Source organism: Aulonocara stuartgranti (genome assembly GCF_965226115.1).
Source record: "Aulonocara stuartgranti genome assembly, chromosome: 15".
In the NCBI taxonomy this organism is placed as follows: Eukaryota; Metazoa; Chordata; class Actinopteri; order Cichliformes; family Cichlidae; genus Aulonocara; species Aulonocara stuartgranti.
The window spans coordinates 22,980,430-23,003,551 of NC_138951.1; the positions used below are offsets into that span (position 1 = coordinate 22,980,430).

At 39.8% G+C, this 23,122-nt stretch overlaps 1 protein-coding gene across 1 annotated transcript in view; it reads right to left on the reverse strand.

Moving 5' to 3' along the window:
* Positions 1 to 247: 247 nt before the first annotated feature.
* The window catches only part of aig1 (androgen-induced 1 (H. sapiens)), a 31,169-nt gene continuing 8,294 nt past the window's right edge, over positions 248 to 23,122 (reverse strand). Inside the window, exons 2-6 of the mRNA XM_082506169.1 lie at positions 21,458 to 21,613; positions 16,192 to 16,293; positions 4,028 to 4,143; positions 3,560 to 3,726; positions 248 to 850 (exon numbers count right to left, since the gene is read on the reverse strand). Coding sequence (XP_082362295.1) covers positions 831 to 850; positions 3,560 to 3,726; positions 4,028 to 4,143; positions 16,192 to 16,293; positions 21,458 to 21,613 — 561 coding nt within the window. The 3' untranslated portion in view covers positions 248 to 830. The remainder of the gene's footprint in view (positions 851 to 3,559; positions 3,727 to 4,027; positions 4,144 to 16,191; positions 16,294 to 21,457; positions 21,614 to 23,122) is intronic.

Below are 23,122 nucleotides of genomic sequence, written 5' to 3' on the forward strand. Positions count from 1 at the left end.
TGATTATTATCAGTGGCCTCCAACAGCATCAATCAGTCAGGTCATCATGTAAAGTGTGGCTGTATTTCCTGTCTTGTGACTTGCTATTAATATGTTTTGAACTTTGAACAGTTTGTTAAATCGACAGTCAGCCTCTGCACAGAGCTGCTGCGGTTGTAACTCGCAGCCAAGACGAACCTGTTCTCGTAAGTTTCTTTGGTTTTTTGCAGCATCGAGTGCAACTCTGGATTCACATGAAGAAAGAAAGTATTTTTAAATCAGACTTTATTGATAATTTACCGACCTCTAGTTTCTTTCACACATGTAGTGAGAGCGCAGGATGAATAGCACTAATAATAATAATAATAATCTTCAACACAACACTGGTTTTCAATCATTATGAAGAAGCTAATAAAGAAATTTGTTCACTTGAATGTGCTCATTCCACAAAAACAAGTCCCATTAATGTGTGTTTCCTTTCCCTGCATACATGTGTTACATACACGTGTTTGCTGCATGTCAGAGTTGATGTCCTATGTTTTATGAAGATGTATGTATGTGCATATTTCGTCCATGTTTTGTCCTCGATCTGCAGGATGGATGCTTAGCTTTCGCTTCTGAGGAAACGAAAGAAAGCAAACAAAAAGATGAGCTCTCATTCATTACCTTTTTTTCTTCCTTATTTACATTTAATCGATGATGCATCTGTCTTCTTCTTTTTACTGCGTAATGTTATGGATAGAGTTCAAAAAGTACGTGTCTTTTCCACGTCCAGAGATGTCGCTTGTTTGTGTTCTGGTGCTGTCCTGTGAGCGCGGGGCAGGAGCAGTCCTCTGAAACGATTCTGAAGATCACTCACCTTTGACCTTTTCTTTGAGACAGAGACAAAAGGGGCCAGATTTAGTGAAAAAGATGGCAGGTGACCTTTATGTTACAAAAAATAGAAATCTGAGCATTTTTTGAGCAAAAACATGAGCCCGCACAGAGCCACCTTTGGTCCTTAGAGTGTAGGTGACACAGGTTAATGAGCAGGTGTGCGGCTACTCTTCAGAGCGCATTTATGATTATTTGGTCCTTTTAACTGTGCATTTTAAATAATATTATGTTTTTGTTGCATTTAAGAAGAAATGCTCATGTATAGGCACGCTGTGAACACACAGTTACTATAAAGATACATGTTTTTGTGCAAATTAATCAAACTAAGTGACCTAATTTAATAATAAATAAAATAGAATAGCTTTGAAAATACTACAAAAATAACAGTGACAAGCTTCATTTCTATAGCAAAGCACTCACAAGGTGCTCCACAATAAATAGCAGTGTTAAAACATTACAAAGTACGTAAAATGAGTAAACGTGAGGCTTGAACAAAATTATTATGAAACATCAAACAAAAGCCAGCCTCCACATTTTGTTTTGTTTATTTACTGAGGGGAACTGATTGTGCTGATCGTAAGAGGAAAATTGTTCCACAGTTTGGGCCAAAACGGCAAAAAGCAGCCAGATTCCAGCCCAGACCTGGAATCTATAACAGGAATTGATTGTCTGATCTGAGGGACTCAGGGTCGACATGTAGTGATTTTAAAGTAATCAGTGAAATTTTAAATTGGATTCTGTAGCGGATGGGAAGCCAGAGTAATTCTGCGAGGGCTGGAGTCGAGTGCTTGTGAGCGATATTTCTGCTGTGTTTTTTACTAACTGTAGACAGGAAACTGCTGCATCACTGAGGCATGTTTACAATGAGTTGCAATAATCTAATCAGAAGGAAATGAGGATATGGATAAGATGTTCGATTGCATTATTTGGAAGAACTGGTTTGACCTTTGCATTTGTAATCTGCGCACAGTGAGGCCGGACAAGACTTTTGATATACTGATTGAAACAGAGACGTTGACAGAAAAAATTGCACAGGTTTCTAGGAAATTGCTTCGGGTCAGTTATCAGGACACTTTCAATATAATTTTGACTCAGGTCCACCCACAGACCAGGCATGCCGCTAAGCCAGCAGTGTTGGTGGTGAAAGCAAGAAATCTGTCCACTGTTGTTTGGATTTAGAGTCCAAAGCTAGGGGGACTCAAAACTAACCTTTTAAATACTAAACACCACAACTGAGCTTCAGATAAACTAAGAGGATAATGAACCAGGTCATAGACACAGACTGTGACTCGCATTTTAGTTGTCAAAACATGAACTTTTTTGTAAAATTCTGTGTATTTGTTGCATAGTTTTTGCACTTTCAGTGCATCTAGAAAGTATTCACAGCACTTCACTTGTTCCATATTTTGTTATGTTACAGCCTTTATATTCAACTTTAAAATTATGCACATAACACCCCATCATTTGAAAGTGAAAAAAGGTAGCTTGAAGTTTTTGCAAATGTATTAAAAACAAAAACGTAACATACACATAAGTATTCAGAGTCTTTGCTTAATACTTTGTTGAAGCATGCTCTTTTTAAGTACGAAGCTAAAAGCTTGGAACACATATTTATGGGATGTTTCTCTCATACTTCCTTGCAGAACCTCACAAGCTCCACCAGGTTGGATGGGGTGTGTAGATTCAAGTCTGGGCTCTGGCTGGGGCGCACAACGGCACTCAGAGAGGATCCTGAAGCCACTCCTTCCTTATTTTGGTCGTGTGCTTAGAGTTGTTGTTGGAAGATGAATTTTCGCCCCAGTCCAAAGTCCAGAGTGCTCAGGAGCAGGTTACCATCAAGGATGTCTTTCTTTTTGCTCTACTCACATGTCCCTCGACCCCAACTAGCCTCCCAGTTCTTCATGATGACAAACTTCCCCACAGCATCATGGAGCCTCTACCATGCTTCACCAGGTGATAAGTGGTGCCTAGTTTTGTTTGTGTTTAAATTAATTTGCAAGAATTTCAAGGTAACTCTTTACATTTTGTCATTATGGGGTACTGTGTGTAGAACTTTGAGGTAAAAAATGAATTTAACTCATTTTGGATTAGGGCTGTAACACAGTCAAATGTGGACCAAGTGAAGTGCGATGAATCCTTACAGATGCACTGTAGAGAATGGAAAGAATCACTTACAGCAATGATGAGTGAAAATGACACTTGTTTTATTGCTAAAGAGCAGCGTGCAGCTACAGAGTCGCAGGTTCTGTCTTACGGCAACAATAAAAAGGTTTCCGCTCTTAAGCGTCTGTCCTTGTGTGTTTTCAGATCTCTGCTTGGAGCCTGATTTTGACTCTGTCGTCTCTGAGAAGCTTGTATCTACTGACCGTTATTTTACAACGTTCGATTGGTTCTGAATCACATTTTATTCAACTTGAAAATAACAAAATTATTTCTTATTATTTCTTATTACTTCAAAAGGATGTTTTACGAATTTAGCCCTCGATGTGTGACAGCTGAAGGGATTTTTGAGACTCAAAATGTGGTTTTAGTGTCAGGGTTACAATTGGGTTATGGTTATGGTAGGTTTAGGGTCAGCATTAGGCATTCATTTTTGATGCTTAGGGTTAGGGTAAGTGGCTATGGAAAGCATTATGTCAATCAGATGTCCCCACAAGATATAAATGCCCAGTGTGTGTGTGTGTGTGTGTGTGCGTGTGTATACCTGTGTGTGGTTTCTCCCAGATGTAGCTGTTGAGGATTTCTCCGAGGACATAGAAGACACCAATTACTGCCATCATTGCACTGAAGAAGGCGACTCGAGCTACGGGTGCGATGCGCTCCAGCACCGGGTACACCCACACGCCCGTCACCTGGTGCACCCAACATGTCCTGAGCAAGCAGAGATATTGATGGGCTTTATTTTACACATCAGTTACTATACTGTAGTCCTTTGGCTTAAGTTGAACTAGAGGTAGACTGGATGCTACACTGACTATTAATGTATTCTGTGGCATAATAAAACCAGTAGATTTCACCGCAAAGCTAAACATACGGAATTGTTGTTTGATTACATACTGCACCTTTAATTCTCCCATACTGCTAAATGTCAAGGCACTTCACTTGTTACTTATTTAGGACGTGTGGTGTACGCGGCATTTATTGACTGCTGAGAAGAGTAAACATTCATTACCAGAGGATATATCCCACACCGAAGCAGCACACCGCCGCCAGACCCCACAACCTGCTGGGATACCGATGGTGGGTGGTCCGCATCTCGATGATGATGAAGGGAAGGACAGTGGTGTGCTGAGCGAAAGAGAGGGGAACAGATGAAGGTAAGGATAGCTTCAAAACAGTAAACATCTTTCTGGCATTCATTGAGAGGTTTCTCTTGAACTACCCAAAACCAACAAAAGCAAAAATGGGAATTAGGGAACTAATTGCCATTTTTGGCATATTGTACCCAATATTCATCGCAGCTACATCATGGACAAGGCTCAGTGCAGACTTAAATCGAAAGATGGTAAAGTGACTGCTGAAGCTAGTTAAATCTTTGAAAAAGAAGTGCTTTCCTTTTCAAAGATTATTTTATATTACTAAACCAAAGGCTTCCAGTTTCAAAAAGTCACAGTTACACAAAACATCGGGAAAAAAAGTTCACAAATCTTACAATCCTTACAGGACAAGAAGGTTACGGCTTAGTTTTAACCTTGAGGTGCTGAAGGCCACGGAAACACTAGCATGATAATTAACATGGCTGGAGTAGAGACTGAAGATTTTTAAGACTGAGATGATATCCTAAAAGTTTCATTTTCAAGTTAATTTAATTGAAAACGACTTTATTATATTTTTTTTGTTCGTACTGTGATTTAATTTTTTTTACCAGCTTGATAAGGTTGAAGTCATAATGACGTGGATAAGAAAAAACGAAAGGATTTTAAAACGCTTTTTGATTGAAGCTTAAGTTCCTTTATTTAGAAACAACCACCTAATGGCCATTTGTGGTACTGCACATGAAAGCAGCCAAGCTATAAACAGCTAACACTTTATTATTATTGTCATCACCATTATTGGAAAAATCTCGATTATGAAGACAGAGCCATGACTCTATTCTGCTCTGTATTCCTTTATCCAACCAGCAAAACAAACAAGGAAATAACACACTATCCACCAGCGTTTAATTTTCTTTAATTGATTCATTTCTGCAGTCCCAGAAGTCCAGAAAAACTGGAATAAAATAAATAAAATAAGATCCCTGTACTCTTTTTACATTACATGTAACCCCAATTGTCACTGGTTTGGTCTGTTTTTAATTATTCATTCATCTCTAAATACAGAATGTGTGTGTGTGTGTGTGTGTGTGTGTGTGTGTGTGTGTGTGTGTGTGTGTGTGTGTGTGTGTTCAGGCACCAGAGTTATCCATCTAAACACAAAAGTGCCATTTAATGGAGGTCACGACATGTGGTGCTATTTTCTCTGAAGCCATTTCTCACAAAAACACATGAGAATTGTCATTAATGTGACACACTCACAGCTGTTTGCACACGCACAAACACACACTTCCTGCATGCTTGTAACATCTGTCTTATTCATAATCCACCAAACATCACTAATTCAATCATTTCATCCCACTATTAAAGTCCACTAGTGTGCACTACTATCCAGCAGGGGGCACTCACACACATGCCTACAAACCAAAAATCAAGCATAATTGTCTCAGTAGAGTTTAAACCTCTTACTTCACTTGCTCTCAGAGGAGCACAGCTGTCGATCGGTGTGTGTGTGTGTTTGTGTGTGTGTGTGTGCGTGCCTAACCTGAGAAGTGTCAAACAGTTGAGCCTTTTAGTCTCCAGCAGTTGAGCTTGTCGGATTTGTTATGTTACAATGGGATGATGTTCCCAGACGGACAGCTGGGAGTGATGCTGTTTGTACGATGCTGTGGGCTACAGTGGATGTACACGCTGGTGCATTTCTCCTATAAGAATTCTTTATAAGGAAATTCATAAACAATAAATGCCTGCATCAATGTGAACAGCTAAAAATGGAGTACCCAGCCACAAACTGAAGAAACAGCTGTAACAGAGGCGCAAAAGACAACAAAACTGTAATTCAATCAATTAGCTACACAATTATGCAACAGTATCCACGCTTCACTCAACAAAGTAACAGATTAGCGGCTCCTGTGCGAGTGACTCAGCGTATCTCAGCAGGTTCACTGTAGGAGATGATCTCTGCTGGTGTGTGAGAAAAGTCGCTGCAGTGACAGAAACTGAACGCTTTCAAGTGCCACCTTAGTTACTCATGCATAAAGTTCAGGTAAGCAGTAAATTATGAAGGATCCATATGGTTAAAAATAAGTAGCCTTAAAATGTAAATAATTTCTGCCATTTATGGTTTCCTCTTTATATTCACATGCCGCAAGGGCCAGAAGGTACGAATGCTAATGCGCACCACGTTCACCGTTTTATCATCAACATTCGACAACATCTTTGGCTTTGTAGGTGGGATCATTTTGTGCAGAAACAATCATATGAAATGCCATTTTTATGTGAGAACCTGAAGCGGAAAGATTGGTTTAACAGAGGAAGTTGATAACTTCTGCCATTATCTCAGATGAGTTTCAGACATGTCTGTGAAGGTTCTCAGTCATCCAGGTCATCGTAGTCAAAGGAGCTTGCAAAGAAAAGCGTCTGGACTTCTTTAAGTTGCTTAAGTTGCTTCAGCTAAGACAGAATGATCGGCTGAGTTTTTTGTAGTTTAGCCCTCTGCTCTACCTTGTGAGCTGTAAATGTCTCAAATAAATCAGTATATACATTTCGACACAGGAAAACAATAAGTGACCTTCAGATTACAGCAGAATTTCAGTGTTAAGTGTTCAGTATTAAACTTCTCATTGTCTGAGAGACAGGATGTGTATGTAGCATACATGCCAGTAAGTAACAACACTGCATCATTTACAGAAAACAATCTTTATCAGATCAATAAGTGGAGTGGCCCACACTGATTAGCATCACTTTCGTTTTTCCCAGCCTGATTAGCTGATCTTGTGGCTTTACAGCCAGACTGAAGAGCAGACAGAGCTAAGTGATGGCTGGTGCTGGATTTTTTTTACAGTTCATAAATACATTTCAAAACAACCACCTTACAAATAAACGAATGAATCTAAAAAGAAAAAAACAGCAAGGAAATCAGTAAGTGCTAATCTTTCCTTCAATCATCAACGGTAGCATGACTTTTGTGGCTTGCCAGGCTTTAATCAGATGCTTGCATAACACCAAATGATTATATAATAATGCAGCCAATATGCATAATTTCTAAAGTCCCTGAAAGCTACACAGGCTACAAACAAGTGACATACCCATACTCGCTGCAGCTTACAGCCTTCTGAAGAACCACAAAGTGCATTTGGACTAATGAGCTGATCACGATGATTATATATGTACACTACGGTGCAATACAAACATGTAGACTTTGTTTATCTCAGTCAATGCTTCTGAATGAAACTGGAGAAAATTGTCCAGTCTGGCCACAGTGCTATTAAGCAGTTTCAAGGTCTCTTGCTAGCTAACATGTGGTGCACGAACAATGAAACCGGATTCATTTCTAATCAAAGTCGCAAATTAAGTGGAGCGAAACGAGGGAAGCTTGCAAATAATAAAAAGAAAATTGAAAAATAACTCCTAAGTATGTCATTGCGTGTTTTCACAAGCTTACCATTAAATTAAAATATTTAAAATTTTAATCCATGTGACAGATTCTTTCATTTACTAAATATCGTGTTTAAAAGTGAATTTAAGCAGGACGCATGAGGCCCACTCACTGGCTGTGAATTCACCGGACAATGACCGCACCATTCTCTTATGTGTGCAGTTGGACATCACAAAGTCTTTGCGCTTGAGAATTAGCAGGCAAAAACAACAGATTATTCCCAATCTATCTACTGTATATATCCACAAATATCACACATGCACCTTCTTCAAAGAGGGTCAGAAAAGTTCAAGGCTGCTGTGCATGTCTTAAAATGGCTTTAGTTTCTGTGTCTGTAGGGAATCGGAAGGTTTTGACGTTCAGTTACAGTTTAGCAATTCTCAAACATTCTAAGTGGTTTTCACAGCAAATTAAAAATTTCTGAGTGTCTATTTGTGAATGCAGCACTGATCTGTACACTGACCGCGGTGTCAAAGCCTGACCTTGACTCCTTTTCATGCTTCCCTTGAAGCACTCGGAAAGGTCAGCGTGGAGATGCCAAGAATGCACAAACTGAGTAACAATATAGCTCTGTCTCCTAGGGTCTTAAATTTTAGGTTTCTCCTCCTTCATTGTACTGTACACACAGACACACAAGCAAATGTCCTGACGCTGCATTTTTCCCCCGTGCGCCTCAGAGGAATTCCAGTCTCCCGGTCAAGTATAAGTTTAGTATCTGCTGAGAGGACGCGTAAATAATACTCCCTTTATTCCCTCTGTCCCTCTCGCTCTCTATTTTTGCTCCTGTGTCTCTTCCTTTGTTGTTCTCTCTCTCACCCTCTCTATGTCCATCTCCCCCCAGGAGGTTTGCGGTTACACTCCAGCAGCCAGCTTTCGGCCTCCGTGGAAAATCCCCCCTCGCCGGCAAACAGCAGTGGTGCGATCCTGTGGTCTGGGGCTAAAAATGGGACAAACCATCTCACACAGAAATACACAGCTGGGGGCCGGGTGGGGTCACATGACTGAGGGCAGCTTCGCGAGGTCAAACATCTTCCAGCGGCAACGAACCGCTGAAACTGACGCATCAGAAAAAAAAGCTTTACTGTGGGAAAGGATTTAAAAGGAAACCATCTGACTCGCAAGTTCGAAATTCACCAAAATCAAAAGAAAACATTTTATTCGAGAAACACTAACCATGCTATTGATTGGCTCTTGAGAAAGGTGCTACGGCTGAAATTATGACACTCAAGTGGTAGTTAGTATAACAAGTAGGCAACTTTGGTAATTTTTGCATCACTGCAATCATCAGTGGGTTTTAAATTAAACGATCAAGATGTGACTGAAGTGCAGACTTTCAGTTTTAATTCAAAGGCTTAAAAAAGTATTACATTACTGATTACAAATTACAGCCTTTTTTTAGTCAGAGCAGTCCTCTGTTTTCAGAAGCTCAAAGGTAACTGAACAATTGATTGACAACCAGTATCATGACCAGTTGAGGCCTGTTTCCTTGTTATTCCAAGACAAATTAAGCAGACAAGAGATCTTGAGGTAAACTTGCACTTGGAAGCATTTCACAGGAACTGGAAATATTAGATCCAAAGAAGGAACGTCAGCTAAGCAACAGCAAATGCCTAGAAAATGTGGATGATTGCAGAATTCTGTCCATGGTTAAGGAAAACCCGCTTCCCAACAGCTGAACAATCCAAGAATATGGTGCACCTACCTCACTGGAGGTTTCATTCTCCAAGTCTACAATCAAGACATGCCTTCATGGATGGAAATACAGAGGTTTTACAACAAGGTGCAAACCACTGGCTACACCCAAAACAACAAGGTCAGATTAGACTTTGCCAGAAAACACTTAAAGAGCCTGCAAAGTACAGAGAAAAAAATCTTAGGATAAACCCACTAAGGGTTTATTGATGATGTGACTGCTGACAGAAGGAGCCGGATGAATTCTGAAATGAATATGTTTGGGTAACCTTGAAAAAATAAAATTCATGATTGCATTCATTGTATCCAGGGATACTGTGGTGGGTATTATTCTTTCAGAGTAACTGATGATGAAAGTATTAACTGGTTACAGCTCGTTTTACTAGCCGTGTCCACTTTAATCAGTTTAATTTTCCCATGTGTTTATTTAAATGTATGAGAAATATATGATTGGTGTATAAAATATTGAGTGAGTGCCATTCTAGACCAACACAACTTCTTAACTCTCCACAATAACATCAAATTGACTCTTTTATTAAGTTAAACTGACACTTTTCATATCTTTGCAAACTTTTGTAACCTGAAGAGAATTCAAAATAAACTTCAGTGGGTTTGGGGGGAAATATTTCCCTCCCTATAGTTACAGCTTTAGAGTTTAAGCAGTCAGAGGGAAGCAGCTGATGCAGAGCTCATTGCTTAGTCTTTTAACCCTGCACTGATAAAGGTTTTTAACTGAACTCAAGCTGAACTCTGAAAATCAAAAGATAAGTCTCCTGTTGACATTTTTCTCAGCTTTCCAACTAAAGGAGCTTATCATGTCACAGAGGGACAATCCAGTTACACTTTCTATCACTCACTGAAAACGTGTGTGAACTTGAATGATCCTGCGGCAACACTGCCAGTATTTAGCATGATGTTTTTCTTGGAATAAGTTGCATATTTAACACCAATATTAAAGTTTCTTTTCGCTATCTTCTACTTCTGAAGCCTACTCCAGAGTACTGATCTTTAATGAAGCCAAATGCCCAAAATGTTTTGATAAACTTAACTCTTTGCTTTATTGCATCAACTAAAGGTAAGTAAGACAAAAGAAGTGAAAGCCCTAAAAAATTACAGTATCTCAAGACATTTGCACAGTACTGCACCTTAAATAACTGTAATAGTAAAATTGGCAAAAACCTGCAGCCTAAGTAGCATTTTCAATTTCCCCAAATCAAAAACGATGCTTTCAGTTTGCTTGTTTTAATCAACCCACAATTCTTGCCTCCGAAATTAGTCAGTCTTGGATAATAAAACAGCAGCAGCTCACCTTCTCACTGTGGAGAAGCAATTTCTGATAATTTCCTCTCATTTGACATCACTGCAGCTCCACATGATATGTAAACGGTAAAAATAGGTTTTCACATTGGCACAGCGAATGAGTCTGACGAGCACACACGGAGTGATAACGATGCAGGCTGAGCAGACAAGAGATGAAGGTTAAGTGTGGATGCTGAATGAGGCTTCTGTGCATGTGTGTGTTTGTGTGTGTGTGTACTGAAACTCCACAGCCAGAACCAGAAGAGCTTTAATAACAAAGCAATGACTGTGTGTGTGTGTGTGTGTGTGTGTGTGTGTGTGTGTGTGTGTGTGTGTGTGTGCGTGCGTGCGTGTGTACGTGCCATAAGTCAATGGTGTCAGACCCAGTGTGAGGCTATAATCCCCTGTTGCTAGGAGAAACCTTGTGGTGTGTGTGTGTGTGTTTGCCTTTATAAACTGCAAGATTAACAGAAAAAGAAAACACACACACTATCAATCTGCTGGTTTTGCTACACTTATGAACACACTGCTTTGGCCACCATGGAGAAGCCTGACCCTCTGTGGGGCTGGGACAATTCTGTTTTAAGTATACAAGGACATAAATATAAATAAATGATGGTCAGTGTTTTTGTTGTTATTTGTGTAGTTTTCCTAGACACCAACACTAAGCACAATGATGGAACAGGATCCCATCCTTGTACTTATATTCTCCACATTTCCTGAATTTCTTTCAGCTTCGGTGTGCGAGCCTCTGCTGTGTGCCGCTGTCATTTACAGCCATGCTCTTTGGAAGCCTTTCTCTCTTGACTCTTGACTACCATGTCTCACAGTGTGCGCTTCTTATTAGAGTTTTATATCTTTTAAGAGTTCTTAATTATCTTTATCTTATTTTATTTTCATTTAGTTTCCAAAGTTGTTTTGCTTGTTTCACTTTGTCTTCTGTTGTTAAGAAATGCACAGTAAGACAATAATAAAAACACTAGACACAGTCAAGCAGGCTGTAAAACCTATAAAAAAGACCTCTGAATTGTTACTTTCAGTGTAAAGAAATGTCTGAAATGTCTTGAGAAAAAAAAGGCAATTTTAATAATACCTCTCACTTTATCAACATTATAAAGAAACAAACCTCTCTTTTAAATGGTGAGTAAGAAGGAATTTTTCTTTTATTAAACTGAATATTAACAATAAAACAAATTAATTTTCTTGCAGTTAATGGTTCATCAGCTTCTCTGGTATATGAAGTTAATTCTTACCTCCTCTTACACATAATGCAGAACCAAGCCAGTCCACATCCAGGGCTTAAAAAATGTATCTAAGATGCTGGTTTTACATAAAATACATGAACATCCCTTTAGTAAAAGGACTGATTTATTAGAGCCCACCTAATGTAGCATACTTAAGACTGATACTGATGCTAATATTCAGTGATTCTGATATATCGGGTGATATTTTTTTACTTTCATACAACGTTGCAATGTCAACACTCTAAGCATGGCCGAAGGGTGTAAAATACAGAAATCAACAGACAGATCAACAAACAGCTAATATCAGGCGATAATATCAGTCAGCTGATAAATCTTTTTTTAAAAGCAAGAGGGCTTTTTTTTTTCTTTTTTTTTGATTTCCTCTCATGCAGTTGCTTTTATTTTCTTGCATCTTAAAAATGGAAAAATGAGAGTTTGAGCTGCACTTATAAATGGGTCAAGATTGACATTAAAATAAAATTTAAGTTGCAAAAACTGCGCCTTAACTAAATTAACGAGTGAAAGCAACAGTAAAAAGGAGGACAAGCTGCAAAACACCAAAGTCCAAAAGGGTGGCGTACCACAGTCTCAGGGCCCCGTCACGGGATGAGAACCAAGTAAAACTAAGATGAAAAGAAAATGAATCTACGAGTTAAAGAAACAAAGAGCACCACATTCGAAACAGGAAATGAACCGTGGTCTCCTGGCTGATAAACCTGTCCCTGATACTGCCACCAATTATCCACCCCACTTTGCACAGCACTGCTAAAATAGCAGAGAACATTAGTTATTCTATTACTGCAAGTTTAGCAAAAGCATCCCAAGCACGGTTAATCTGAATCAAACAACAGGGCAAAATAAGTCTCTTACTCATTTCTGTACCCCACCCATCCCCCTTGTGCAGTCAACTGAGGGGAAACATACTTAACTTTAATCCCAAACCCAAGCCTGCAAATGACAAAAGAAAGCAATCTGCAATCTGTGTGTATAAACTCATTGCATAATGAGCATTAGCAAACAGCGGATAAATCACGACAGTTCAGTTACGAGCCTGCAGGCAATCTTCTTTTTGTTAACTTCCAATTAGCTTCTAGCTGTGAGAGTCAGACACATTATTACAATATCATGTCTCCTCTTTCTCCCTCAGTCAACATCACTCAACCCTTCCCTCCTCCAATGGGAACGGCCATATGGTTGCCGTGGTAGCCCAGATAAACAAACAACAGTGATACCATGGAATACCGCAAAATATTTACAACCACACTTGGACTCACACACACACACACACACACACACACACACACACACACACACACACACACACACACACACATACAAAAGACTCCTCACGTTTTCTGTGTCTAAGGGACATGCATGCACGAAGGCTTTGGTAGTGCTCTGGTTGTTTTGGTCTTTGGCGATGGCACCATAGCAACAATTCTATTACATCAACTCCTGGAGTATGATACATCAAACTACACACACACACACACACACACACCATCTTTGTCTTTTTCATTTCAGCAAGCGTTAACGGGAACGATCACCTCACACGCCTCTGTGGATCACTTTCTGGCTGCAGGAAGTTTCATGAGGTTTTGCATATCACAGACAGAGTTCTGGAAAATTTTCCGATTATCACTCACAACACACACAGCTGACAGCACTATCAGCCAGGAGGTGTGGTGTGCTGGTCGTTGTCTAAACATGAGATTAAACCTGCTTCCTCTAGATGACAAATCAAAGCGACCCGCCGCTCGCTCTATTCAAATTTAGAGGTTCACCAGCACCAGTGTTCTCCACTGATAAGATTTATCAAGGTTTATGGAGTTATGATCCACTGACATGACTAATAACCCAAGGAGGACCAGCTTTACATGTCCTGCCATACAGAAACCTAATATGGCGATTCATCAATCAATACAACTGTTTAGTGCCACTTCTTCCACAGCAGGCTGAGGAGAGGGTTTCTCAAACATCCTCCAGGTTCCCATGACAGTCCTGAGGCAAATGCATGCCAGGGGAAAGATGTATGAGTCCTGCACTTGATGTGCTCACCCAAAGTGCCTGATACTGTGCAAAAAATATAAAAACTTTTAGACATTGCCTGTCTCTGCTTTACATTTTACGTCTTTGAACATCTATTATTCTACACAGAGGTCCTCAATTTAGTTAAAAGTTCTTTAGCCCTGACTTGAGACAAATGGGATCACATTTTTAACCATTTTATTTTCTTAACTTGGGGACAAATTCTCCCTCTCAGCTTCAAATCAGATGAGTCTAGAACTTGTAATGTCTTTTTGTAAAAGTGCACAATACTAGACAGAGACACAGCCTGTCGGTGTGGAGTTTTCACACTTTCCTGAAGTCTGTGTGGGTTCTCAGGCTTCCACAGTCCCAAGACAAGCTTGTTAGGTTAATTTGTGAATGTAAATCAGCCACATGTGTGGATGTAAGCATGTAGCTGTCTCTCTGTGTTAGCCCTGTGACCACCAAACCACGTGTACACCCCACCTTTCACTCTATGAGAGCTGCCATAGGCTTCAGTGACCCCTATGAACAACATAGACCAGGGCTGCCCAATCCCGGTCCTCGAGATCTACTATCCTGCAGCTTTTAGATGCATCCCTACTCCAACACAGCTGAATCACATGGTTTGATTACCTCTTCAGCATGCCATCGTGTTTGGCAAAGGCCTGATAACAAGCCATTCATTTGATTCGGGTGTGTGGGAACAAGGATGCATCTAAAAGCTGCAGGACGGTAGCTCTCGAGGACCGAGATTGGGCACCCCTGACATAGACTGAAAGAAATCTTAATGGTTCAAATTAAGTCCCAAAAGCTGCAGTTCCTCTAATGACCACTAGAGGCTGGCTCAAAAATGTATGTCAATCCCCACAGACACTCATGTTAAAAAAGCTAATGTAACTGCAGAAATAAACATGTTTAACGGTTTTGGTCTTTAGAGATTGGTCAGATGTTGCACCAACTCACTCATTTAAAACGTTTGGATTATTAGCGACGTGGTTCACCAGCTGCATCAGCTACTTCTAATAACTCAACTGGACCCCTTCATGAAGTTATAACTTTGATGTGCAGTTTGCGGTTAGTCTACACAGTGCATCCATACAGTTTATACACACAGCTTGCTGATCAGGCTTCTACCACTCGCTGATGCTCATGGTTAATTCTGGCTCCAGGATGCTAATGGCTAAGCTTTAGGCTATTATTTCAGCTCTAGAAAAGGGGAGGACTCTAGTTCCCAAACATGAAATGGTTTTACTGGTCTGCTCAGATATGTTCCACAATCTTTTCTGCTCAACAGATGTATCACCAGCTTGGGTGAATACTGAGTATGCATCAGTACCAAACCTTCCATTAAAGTTATATAAAGCCTATCAACATATTGGGGATACCCTTCTCATTTCTCACTTCTCCCTCACAAGGGAAAACACCTATTTCAGAGCAGGGCGGGCAGATGGTGGTTTCAAAATATGTGCTGACAAAAGTGTAAAGAAGACAGGAAACCTTTTTTTGAATGGTAATTATCTTTCACTCGGTGCGCCGTGTCAAAATAAATCACATTCCTAAAATGCACATTTTGAGGTCTTTTATTTCATCCAACTCTAAACTCCCACTATCATCTGAAAATCCTACACCTGAAAGCCTAAAAAGGAAAGATTAAACTTACATGTTCCTCGCGTTCTTCTTTGATGTATTATGAGGTTAGATAAAGCCGTTACAATACAAATGGTTGAATCCCAGAAAAGCTGAATAATTGGTCCCAACATCCCAGACTCATGTTGAAAAAGTTTGTGAGGAAAAGCTGCTCTGGCTAACTGCATGTTGATGTGCTCAAGACTGAGTAAATACCCTTCATACAGAAGAAGCTACGAAGAAAAAAAAATGTGTTTCTATGGGTATGTGTCCAAATAATTTTACAGTTAATTTGAAGCACTCAACTCTAATTTGGACTACTCCAGGCCAGGAGAATGATTCTTATCATGGAAAAATATGGAAATACGTTACCTTTAATTCATGTGTGGATGAAAGGAATGGCTTCTTGTATTACACTGGTGAAACTAACTTATATCAGCAGATAGCAGCAGAATTTAAAAGCTGCCTTCAGTGACTTTTTTTAATTATTAATTTGAGCAATTCTTTGTTTCTTTAATCATTCAGTGTTCATTATTATTTATCTAAAGTTGAGAAGAAGAGGAAAATTTCCTTCTTTCCATTTCTTTCAGACCTTGATGATTGCTTTATATTAATCCAATGAATTTAAATACATTTACTGCATCTCATCACTTTCCTTCACCATCTACCTCTACAGCTCTGCCTTATGTGTTGTAATCTCAGTAAGTCGTATGATCAGTTGAACCACAACATCTGTAGAGAAAATCCAACTCACCATGCCGTGGTTGAGCCACTGAGGAATGAAGTTGTCCAGTAATTTGGGGTAGACCAGTTCTCTGTCATACAGGTAGAGGCTCCAGAAAGTAAACACCACAAACTGGAGAGAGAGAGACACGCACACAGAAAAAACCCCAAAAAGTTAGCAACTAAAGTGCAACACACTTTATGGAAAAGACATCAGTGCCAGATAAGTGGACAAAAACAGTGACTTTTAGCATGCAGCACAACGTTTCTGAACTAGTCCTGCCTACACAACGTCTGCTCTGTTGTCAGGTCAGTGATGAGAAACATTCCTCATATCCACCACTTACATTTCATTACACTCTATCAGTGGTTATTTAATATGTTGACGGTACCCCACTGGGACTATTTACCTTGGAAAATGCAGTTAAGCGTTACAGAGACAGCCAATTCAATGTTTGTGACATGCTACACGAGTAAAAAAGTCAGCAGAAAGTGAAATCTCAGTATAATTTAATAAAAACAGACAATAGAGAATCGTTCAGGAGGCAAACTCCAGCACTAACAAATGAAATCAATGTGCAAATGCAGTTCCTCTAATGGCCACTTGAGGCAACAGCAAGTCAATGACCATGAACCTCTTGGTTCAAATAACAGTTTTTCAGTTGTTTTTTTTTAATTAAATTATTTTAACAAATATTATTGCTTGTTGTGAGGTACAGACTATCGAAGGATTGTGTGCTGTATTTTTGGTGAGTGAAAATTTAGTACTTGCTAGTAGAGATGGACCGATCCGATATTACCTATCGGTCCGATACTGACCTAAATTACTGGATCGGATATCGGAGAAAAATAAAAAATGTAATCCGATCCATTAAATATCACGAAAGCACCTCACAAAACTTGCAACACGCCGTAACTCACCTCAGAACGTTAGCAGTCGGAGCAGTATGCATCACGTGATAGAGCGGCTGTGGCATGCGGGACCTGTCGGTGGTCTGGATAGCATTTGGAGCTTTGCTAGCAACCTGGCATTTCATCTCCGACAAAGTTATCCCCGAGAGAAGTAAAGCAAGTGTGTAAGTCCATCTCTGAATGTTTGTAAAGCATTCCCACGTTAAGCTTAACAAGCGACTGCCTCTCGCTCTCCTGCTGCTACTTCAATCGTGAAACTGCTTAACGATCAGCTGATCGGCTTTTCTGTCAGGAGTCCGTGTCTCTAGTTTGTTTTTGGCCCACTTTGCACCAGAAAGAGGAAACCAGCGGCTGAACAACAGCAGCACGTTTAAGCTTGATCAGCTGTTGTTAGAATGTATTTAATATTACTTTCTACTCGAGGATCTTTTTCTACGTAGCTGACGCTGGTAACTGTGCAGGGGCGGATCTAGCAAAGTTTAGCCAGGGGGGCCGATAGGGCATTAACAGGGAAAAGGGGGCACAAAGACATACTTTTCTTTCTTATTCTCATTTAAAATGTCTAGCTTTTAATAAATAATTATCTGACACCCAAAGTTTTAATTTGATGTAAAATGAATAGAAGTCCATTACTGTATATAGTAACTATTAAGTCTAATATATATACCCTAGTAAGCTATAGTACTTTTTCCTTTGGGAAGGTACCATCTGTGCAGTCTGCAATTTTGTTGAAGAAAGATGTTGAATCTATTTAATATTTCTTGAAAAATTATTGATTTCTGTGCATTTTGTTTCACACTGCATCAAATTAAGGTTGATTACGTTGATTAAGCATCATGAGGTGGAGCGTGAGGGGTGGTTCCCTATTTTTTATTTATTTATTTTTGTTGTTGCTGGGAGTTGGAACCCTATTAGTTAGGTTGCTTAATATTTACGCTAAGTACTCTTTAAAATACCAGAATAGGGAGGATGGTGTAGGTTTAAGTTTATTAGATTGATCAGTATTGCTGAACTATGAAATATTTTTTTTTTTGCATACAGGTATAACAGAATAGCTTTAGTGTAGTTGTTGTTTTAAACTTGAGTATGAACTTATACAAAATGCAGCAAGATTTTTAAAAAACAGTTTTGTTGATTAAAAAACACTATATCGGATTCATATCGGTATCGGCAGATATCCAAATTTATGATATCGGTATCGGTATCGGACATAAAAAAGTGGTATCGTGCCATCTCTACTTGCTAGCACTAACTAGCAGATATGTGTACTGCACCTGAACAGTTTATGATTCAGCTTGTAACCCTCTCAACCCAATTTGATCTTTTCTGGCTTCAAAAACTAAAATGGCAGCAGTCTGGGAGTCTGGAACTGAGTCTGGGAACCAATAGGTGACAGCATCCATCTTTTGGATACAGTCTGTTAAAATACAATATGCTTAAGATATGTATGTTGTTTATCTAATTTTTAATTTAACATGTGGATGTAATAATTTAACATGTGCATGCATGTTGACTACTTACATCTTTTAGTTCTTAGGCAGTGAAAACCTGGCCCCTGGCACATGCATTAGGCTACACTCTACTTTTTACCTACTGTTAGAGATACATATACACTGTCCTCATTTATCCATTGGGTAAAGAAGGACATTGGAGGGAGACACATGAGGGTCATCTGTGATACCTTCTGCATGCCTTCTGTAAACCAAAAACTTCCCAATGATACATGCAGCTATTGCAGCAATCAGATTTCCCACATGACCTGAACCCACCATAAGCTGACCAGCTTCCAGTCTAATGTATCTTCACGGTTTGGATCAAGGCCAGTCCAGGTTCTGTAAGACGAGGGTGGAATTACCTGACAGGCATCTGCGTTCCAGTTCGAGGCATCTGAACCAACCAACCTCTTTTTATACCGTGACTGGCATGTTCTCTGTTTCAACAGGCCAGTGGTGGCGGGAAACAATGCGTGCACTTTGTCCCCTGTGGGGCACCCACAATTTTCCACCACACCATACCGCGTGCAAATGCCTGCAATATATGCACACTCCACACTCACGCATATATGCAATGCACAAATAGAGCTATAGCAACATATGCAGGAATGCACACACTTCCTTTACCAGACGGGCAAAGTTTGAGACATTACCTGTGGTAATGTAGTAGCTGCACCTGTTGTGCTGTATGTAACCTAAACTGTGAGGCCAATTCACACGCACCAGTTAACAGCTTCTACAGGTGTGTGTGTGTGTGTGTGTGTGTGTGTGTGTGTGTGTGTGTGTGTGTGTGTGTGTGTGTGTGTGTGCCAATAGAGCCAGGAACTATTGGGTTATTTAGGTTTAGAGATCAACTGTGTTTGACACTAGTGTCTGGTAGTCTATAGCATGAATATTTATGATCTTGTGCCAGTGATCTAACAGCCAGGACACAGTAATAGTCAGGTAGCCACACAAATTCTCCAGTATGCCAGCTGTGGGGCACGTTGCCTAGTAAAATCTTGAATAAAAGTGTGTGTGTTAAGCAAAAGACTGCCAGCCTTGCAAAAAAAATGGATTAGACAGAGGTCAAAGTCTGGCTGTCTGGATGATTCGTCAGTGCTTTCTCTGTTCTGTTCATTCACAGCAGGATTGAAAAAGATGAAGCACATCATACCATTACACCCATTTTTTTAACCTCAGTAAATTTTCACATCCAGTTAATCTATGTTCTTTCTCTTTACACAAACTCTCACAAAAGGAGTTCACCCAGGTATGTGAATGTAGCCAAAGTATATCTGGTGACTCTTTTCAGCATTTTTTTCCATCTAACTGAGTGAGCAATCGCAGCTGTTGATCTTCTTTCACTTTTACTTTTAAGTTGCTGCTAACCAGCCGGGACCCTTTTCATCTCATGTTTCCCTACTAACACGCTGACCATCCATAGTTGCGGCAGAGCAAAAATTAGCTTTTTAAGAGATGATTTTATTTATTAATAGAAAAAAGCCATCTAAACCTGCCTGACTCTGAGTGAAAAAATAATTCCTATCTAAACCTAATAAGTGATCGTGCCAGCTTTGGTAGCAAGAACCGCAATCAAGCATTTGTGATAACTGAAAATGAGTCTTTCGCATTGCTGTGGACTGATATCAGCCCCCTGTTCTTTGCAGAATTCTTTTAATTCAGCCACATTGGGGAGTTTTCAATCATGCCATTTAAGATAACTTAAATTAATACTTTAACTAGGCCACTCCAAAACCTTCTTTTATCGAACCATTCACAAGTGGACGTGCTGGTGTTTTTTCAGGTCATTGTTGTGCTGCACAACCCAACTGAGCTCGAGCCTCAGGCATGAACTGATGGCTGGACATTCTCCTTCAGGATTTTTCTGGTAGCAAAGCAGCCTCAGACCACAACACTATAATCACCGACTATCAGTACGATATTTTTTCTGTGAAATACGGCGTTAGTTTTATCCCAGGTGTAATTACTTTTTCTACACAGGATCAGGTGTGTTTGCACAGCTTTTTTCCCTTAATAAATAAAATCATCATTTAAAAAATGCATTTTGTATTTATTTTTTTAATGATTTGAAACATGAAAAACAAATATTAAAAATACTAAGAAATCACTCAGGGGGAAATTGGTTTTATTCTCCTATTTCCTAGTTGTTTCCTTTTAGTATGGCTTATTCTCGTTTGCCTTTTTTTTCTCTTTTTACCTTTTATTTCTTTTTAGAATGTCGATATTATATATTTTGTTTTGTTTTTAGGTTGCTTTTAAGGTCTAGCCAGGGATTATGGATGAAAAATTAGCCTACGGCATTTACAGCAATGTTTAATAATGAACATTGTCCCTGTTACAAATAAACAAATTAAATAAAAAAAGTTAAAAACAATAATTGTTGGCACCAGACAGTGTTTAGATATCACATTGTAAACTGTAGACCTTTGTGCTTTGCAGTGTGATCGTTTGCAGATACCTGGTGTAATGAGATTTTATAGTTCTGATGTTTTTAAATAGTTTATTGTTGTTGTTATGTGAACCATCAAGGTCAAAGGCTCTCGGGCTAACCCAACCATGCGCCAAATCAGAAAAAAAGCTCAATTTAAAGCATCATTCCCAGACATTAATCACCCCATGAGGTGAGACTGAAAATGTCAGACAATTTTTATGCGGTTGACATTAACAATTTCCATGATTACAGGTTGGTAGGACACTGCCACCACCCTCAGGAGTGGAAGAAAAATAAGGGCAAGAGAGGCGTTAAGAAAAGGGGAGCATGGCGGAGAGTTGATTATACTAAAAATGGATTACTCCGGCCTTCAGTTCCTGCAAGGCAAGCCCATCCATTCCCGGGCTATTGTGTGTTTGCCTGTGTACGTGCTTGCCTATGTGCATTAATCCTCTCACCGCTCCGACAGGGAAGGCCAGGACGGCCATCATCCAGTCTCGCAGGCCAATCAGCTTTCTCAGCTGCCGCTCCTGCTCCCTGCTGTCGCCTCCCTTAGTCAGCAGACTGGACACATCGATCAGGACACACAATCCGAAAAACACCGCCTGGATCACCTGCAGAGAGGAACAGGGGGAGTTCAGCGAGCTCTTTGGCAGCACAAACACTTTCTCACAACAAAGAGATGAAGAGAGGAGGAGAAAAAGAGCTTAGACGGTAGATTTTTTAGAAGAAAGAAGAAGAGCCAAAGAGAACAGACTGCAGACAATCGTTAACTCTTTCACTGCTCACTTCTCCAGTCAAATTCAATAAAAGTGGTTGAAAGAAAAAAAACAGGCTGTGCCCAGGCACATAGTTACAAACCACTCACCTGAAACTGTCATGAACCAGAGCAACAACACAATCGTTATCTGCTATAACTACAGAGTTTCAAACCTCCTCTGGCATTAACATCAGTACAAACGCTGTATGCTGGGAGCTTCTTGGCATTGGTTTCTATGCCTGTAGGGGTAATCTGCGGGCGGGCCAGTGTTTTTGTCCTTATCATTTATGTTTCAAATTAATTCAACTTTATTTATACAAATCACAACAACAGTTGCTTCAAGGCACTTTCCATTATAAGGTAAAGACCCTGCAATAATACAGAGAACACTCCAACAGATCAGATCACCCCCTATGAGCAAGCACTTGGTAACAGTGGGAAAGAAAAACTCCCTTTTAACAGGAAGAAACCTCCACCAGAACCAGGCTCAGGAAAGGTTGGCCATCTGCCACAACTGATTGTGGATGAGGGGAAGAAGACAGGATAAAGACACGCTGTGGAAGAGAGCCAGAGATGAATAATAACGAATGATTAAATGCAGAGAGGCGTATAAACACATAATGCTTGTTTACCAGTTCAGCTGCCGATTAGCTCTTCAGCTAAAAGGGCTACGACAGCTACCATGTTAAGTGTAACAGTTTCTCCCATAGACTTCTATTAAGAGTTATTTGAGTGCTATATCTCTATCATTTTAGTAGTTCTGGCTTAAGTTTGCTTCCAGCAACCAACAAAAGCCCACAAATATTCTCTTAGCAGTTAGGATTGGGTTTAGTAAAGAGCAGCTGTTGGTATTAGCTAGTTCAAAGAAACTGGCACCGTGTTGAAAAACTTTGTATGAAGTTCCTTTAAAAGGGGTCACCACAGTGGGCAGCATTTATCTGCCAAAAATGTGGAAATCCCTTGAGTTTGTTGGCAGATCAAAAAGTGAAATAAATTTTATTGACTGAACAGACATTCTGTGTTCTAGTAGCTGCATTTCCAGCAGCGTAAAAGCAACTTAGCAGCTGATTAAAATTAGTTATACCTTATATACATTTTCTGCATCGCTAAATGAACACATGCACATTCCCCTACCAACGTGACACACAGTTTGCGCTTCATTTAGTCAGTGTGGCACAGTTTAACAGCTTGTAAGTGTAAAGCACAGAATCTGTAACGTACTGTAATGTACTTAAAAACTGAACGATTTTAAAGTGAAACTCAGAACAAGCCTAACCAGTTTGTTCAGCAGAGGTCGCCATGGTGATTTACACAGTTAAAAACACACACGAAACTCTGCCTTAAAGCTCAACAATGCTCGCAA